The 4,537-nt window shown below is 34.3% G+C and overlaps 1 protein-coding gene across 2 annotated transcripts in view; it reads left to right on the plus strand.

Annotated features, from left to right (window-relative positions):
- LOC106460545 (FERM domain-containing protein 4A-like) overlaps positions 1-4,537 on the plus strand; it is a 29,804-nt gene that overhangs the window by 21,507 nt on the left and 3,760 nt on the right. For both annotated transcript variants that reach the window (XM_022387285.1, XM_022387286.1), the window contains one exon: positions 746-2,299. In XM_022387285.1, coding sequence (XP_022242993.1) covers positions 746-2,299 — 1,554 coding nt within the window. The remainder of the gene's footprint in view (positions 1-745; positions 2,300-4,537) is intronic.

A 4,537-nucleotide genomic window follows, 5' to 3' on the forward strand; every position in this document is an offset into this window, starting at 1 on the left:
ACACACACACACACTGGATTTAGTAGTTATGTGGACAAGATAAGTGGTTGACATTTCATTCTCCATACTGAAGTCTTTAAATATTTCAAATTATACCATTGCTCGTGTGGCAGTATAAATGTAATGATTTTTAATATGATCTTACTCTTAACACTATACTCGATAAATAAAATAGAAAACTGAGAAAATAAATTTTCCTTCCAGTTTTCAAAGTATGCTTGCATACAATGATCAAATGTATCTTAAAAGACTTTAATGCATGCAATCATCCAGTTAAAAGAAAATTCATAAATAATTTGTTTTCAATCTGTAAACAACAAGATTTATCTACCTTGCTTGAAAGAATAAACATTTTTTGTTGCTAAAAAATCTTGACTGAGAATATCTTTGAAAGAAAGTACTTTTTTTTACACTTTACCCTAAGCTAAGACAATTTCCTAGTATGCTTAGTTTGAGACATAGAGCGCATCCATAAAAAATAACAGTTTACCTTTTAATTTTCAGCATAACTGTAAATCAAAGAGTATATTTGGATTTTCGGAGTTTTTAAATGTGAAATATTTTAGGAATTTAAGTGATATGGGGAAAACTTCAACAGTAAATATAATCTGTTTTGACTTCTAACATTTTTTGTATGCTTAAGTTGGTATTCCTCTGTTTATGTTTCATTAACATAAAGTTTATTATATGATCTTACATATGGAGCTGAGCTACTAACATTTTCTTTTTTTGATTTTTTACTCAGATTTGAATCCAGCTTGAATTTGGAGGGTTCAAACCTGTACAGTGTTCCAACTCAGCGTACGAGTCAAGCTTTCAGTACTCAAGATGATATATTAGCCTTGAATTCTTCAGAAATACAAGACTTGGGCCTCATGTCTAGGCACAATAGTCTGGAAACTCGTCATAGGAGTAGTGTCCGGCAACGTAAAGCCCGACTTGCCAGTGAAGGTCTTCCTTCTCGACCTACTATGAACATATCACCTTCTTATGATGAAAGACTGTGTCATCTCCGCACCCTGGAGGAAGGTCAGAGAACTGTAAACAACATTTTTCATCACCATCATAACTCCAACCATCATCATTATTATCAGCATCCCAAGAAACACCACAGTTCCTCAAAGCCAGACTCTCAAAGCTTGGGTTGTCTTGATTATCATCCAAATGAGGATTATCCTGTATTTGACAATCCATCTAGTAGTTTAACTGAAACAACTGAACATTCCTTCTCAGAAAACAAGCTGGGCAACAGTCCTCTAGTCCAGTCTGTTGCTCAATATAACTTTGTGGAAAACCTTCGTGTCAGCATACCTGAACTGAATCGTAATGTTAAAGGAAGACGCCACTGGCTCATGGACTCTCAGTGTGTACAACAAATTGATCAGAAAACTTCCCCAATTTCTGTTTACCTTAATACATTAAGTCCTAAGTTGCACAGAGACATTGATGTTTATGATGACTGCAATTTAGGACAGTTTTCACTCAAAAATGCTCAAACTCAAGATTTTCCTGTGGATTGTTCTCAAACTCTCTCTCCCAAGCCCAAAACAAAAGACTGGTTGGAAACTTCACTAGATTCTCCCCTACCTCCAAGAAAGTCTAGGTCTATGGAAAGTCAAAATAGGTCATCTGGTAATACCCATCTTCCGGTAATTCAAGTTACAGCTGCAAATGCAGAGCTTAAAGAACTGGTAAATCTTCCACAGCAGGAAGAGGAGAGAGTAACAGTTCTTCCAGGTACCCAAGTAGGCATGCCCCAAGTTCCAGCAATATTACAATCACCTTCTTGGAGCAATACAGAAAAAACTTTATCCCCACACAAGGCATTGATCATGGAAAATTGCATGTCTTTTTCACCACCACCTCCATCTTTTTCAGTACATAAAGCAGGTGTAGAAGTGAATGTAGTCAGTATCGGACGTTTTCAACCTTCCCGGGAAGAGACTAAACCTTACGAGATATCAGACTTCTACAAGTACAGCACCAAGCACCGTAAACAAACCTCTATAATGACTGATAGTTATGCCAGTGAGTCAAACCTTCAGGTCAGTGTTAACGGACAACAAACAGGGCAAGCAAACTTTGCAACTGAAATGTTAGTCGGTCCTGAACCCGATTCAACCATGAGTCAGCTCTCTCCTATTGTCCCGGTTTGTTTTACAAGAAACCAGGAATATGGGGATCAATTTCGTCAAGTTAGCCCACAAAAAGATTTCTGCCAACCTCTTCTCTACCCCCAGGCACAATCAGTATATTCTCCTAGCAGCTCTATCCCTGTTAACGTGGATATTTCTTGCAGGTAACTTATTTTTGTGCTCAATTTCACACATTTACTAGATTAGAAATTATCAGTTGAATGAGCTTTTGATGAATCTTTAATGTTGTTTGTAACCTACCCAAAAGTAGGCTGCTCAAGCACAAGATTTATGTTGATTCATCCCAAACTCTATCTCCCAAGCCCAAAACAATAGACTGGTTGGAAACTTTACTAGATTCTCCTCTTTCTCCAAGAAAATCTAGGTCTATAGAAAGTCAAGATAGATCATCTAGTAATACCTATCTTCCAGTAATTCAAGTTACAGCTTAAAGAAGTGATAAATCTTCCACAGCAGGAAGAGAGTTAACAGTTCTTCCAGATATTCATGTAAGCAGACAGGTTTTTTTTCAAACTACTGTGTGATAACACAGTCTTACATTTATACTTCCACATTAAACTTTAACTGCACATTTTACTCCAGTCAGACAGGTTTTCCAAATCTCTTCTGAATAAATCCCTATCGTAATCATTTGATAATATTCTTAAAATCCTTATGTCATTAGCAAGTATTTTATTATAGAAATCTCAATTTCTGGAATATCGTCAATATAAAGTAAGAACTAAGTCAGACCAAAAACTAGGGAACACCATTAGTTATGCTTACCCATTCTGAATACCCTCCTCTTACATCAACTGTCTTAATTCTATAACTTAGATAATGCTACTGCATGTATGATTGATCAGGCACTGCTGTTCCATACTTTCCATCTGTCTTTTTCATGCACCATGTAATCTCCTGGTGTTACCTTCTGTTCAGAAACAGTTCATCAGCTCCTTTGATGTGAAACAATTGCATTAAGAATTAATATTTTCTACATGCTGAACCTGTATCTTCTTTTAAAGATCTAAAATGGAGTTTAGCTACATGGATAGAAAATTTGTGTTATCTTATTTGTGTTTATTTCTTTAGAGTATGTTGTGTTTTCATTTAAAAAACACACGTAACCATGGAACAATTCAATGACAGCAACGTGTACAATAAAATTTTTAAATAATATTTTAAAGTTTATAGGTTTTTGGTAGTCAAAGAAAACATTGATGGCCAAATAAAAAATCTTACCAAAAATTTTAACACATAACCATTGATCATAAAGCTTTAGCCAGTAAACTAAAAACAATTCCCTAATTAATAACTGTAATTGATTAATTAGTAAATTGCCATCTTTTTTTTATTCTTCAACAGTAATTTAGCAAGCAATGATTTTTTAGCACAATGAAGTTTATTTTTGAAAATATACTACATGTTTCTGTAGAAGACAGGTACTGTCGAAATATTTATTACGTTTTCTACATTAAATATCATTGTGCTTACAAATTGTTTTTTGTTAATCTTCTGTTGTATTGGCATAATGTGCTTTCCCACACATGTGAAGCTCTTTCAATACACATCTTATTACAATTGTTATGATGTATACATCTTTTACAAGCTGCCAAAGAATGATTACAATTATATTTGTCATAAAACATTATTATTAGGTCTATTATATTTTTAAACACTACGTTCTTAATCCAGTCCCACAGGAATTTTCATGAATCAGAAGAGTGTATAATAATAGTATTTCAACCATAAAAGGCATAAGCACCATAACAATTGTTATGGTATCAAATGGTCTATATAAATAGTGTTCAGACACTTGTTGTGTTTGTTGTATCCCAACCAGCCTGAAGATTCTGGATTGAGCAAAATGCATCATCAAAAATGGATATGACAAATATAGTGTGGTTGGAATACTGTTTTTATACTCTTCTAATTCTTGAGAATCCCAAAGGGACTAGATTAAGAACATAGTTAGTATTAGGCCTATTACATTTTTAAACACTATGTTCTTAAAGTGTAATAGGCCTAATACTAACATCTTATTACAGATACATCTGTAACAAATCTTGTATTCTGCACAGAGAATGATTGAAACGTTATTATTAGAGTATTGTTACGCCTCCGTTCGTTAATTAACTTTCCGTAACTTCGTTCCGACGAAACTTTAGCGACACAAGTCCTTACTTAATAAAACTGGTTTATTCTTTCCGAATATAACTTTACGATACACTTAATTTCAACAATCGCGCTAAAACAAATGCTATAACAACGAACATGCTCAATAATACTCTCTGTCTGCAGATCAATTACTCACTGTCTACACACACACATTGTTCCGTAACGTTGTCACCCTCTTATATATATATATATATATACCAAACTACCCTATATCTAGTAATCTC

The sequence above is a fragment of the Limulus polyphemus genome, unplaced genomic scaffold, assembly GCF_000517525.1.
Source record: "Limulus polyphemus unplaced genomic scaffold, Limulus_polyphemus-2.1.2 Scaffold792, whole genome shotgun sequence".
In the NCBI taxonomy this organism is placed as follows: Eukaryota; Metazoa; Arthropoda; class Merostomata; order Xiphosura; family Limulidae; genus Limulus; species Limulus polyphemus.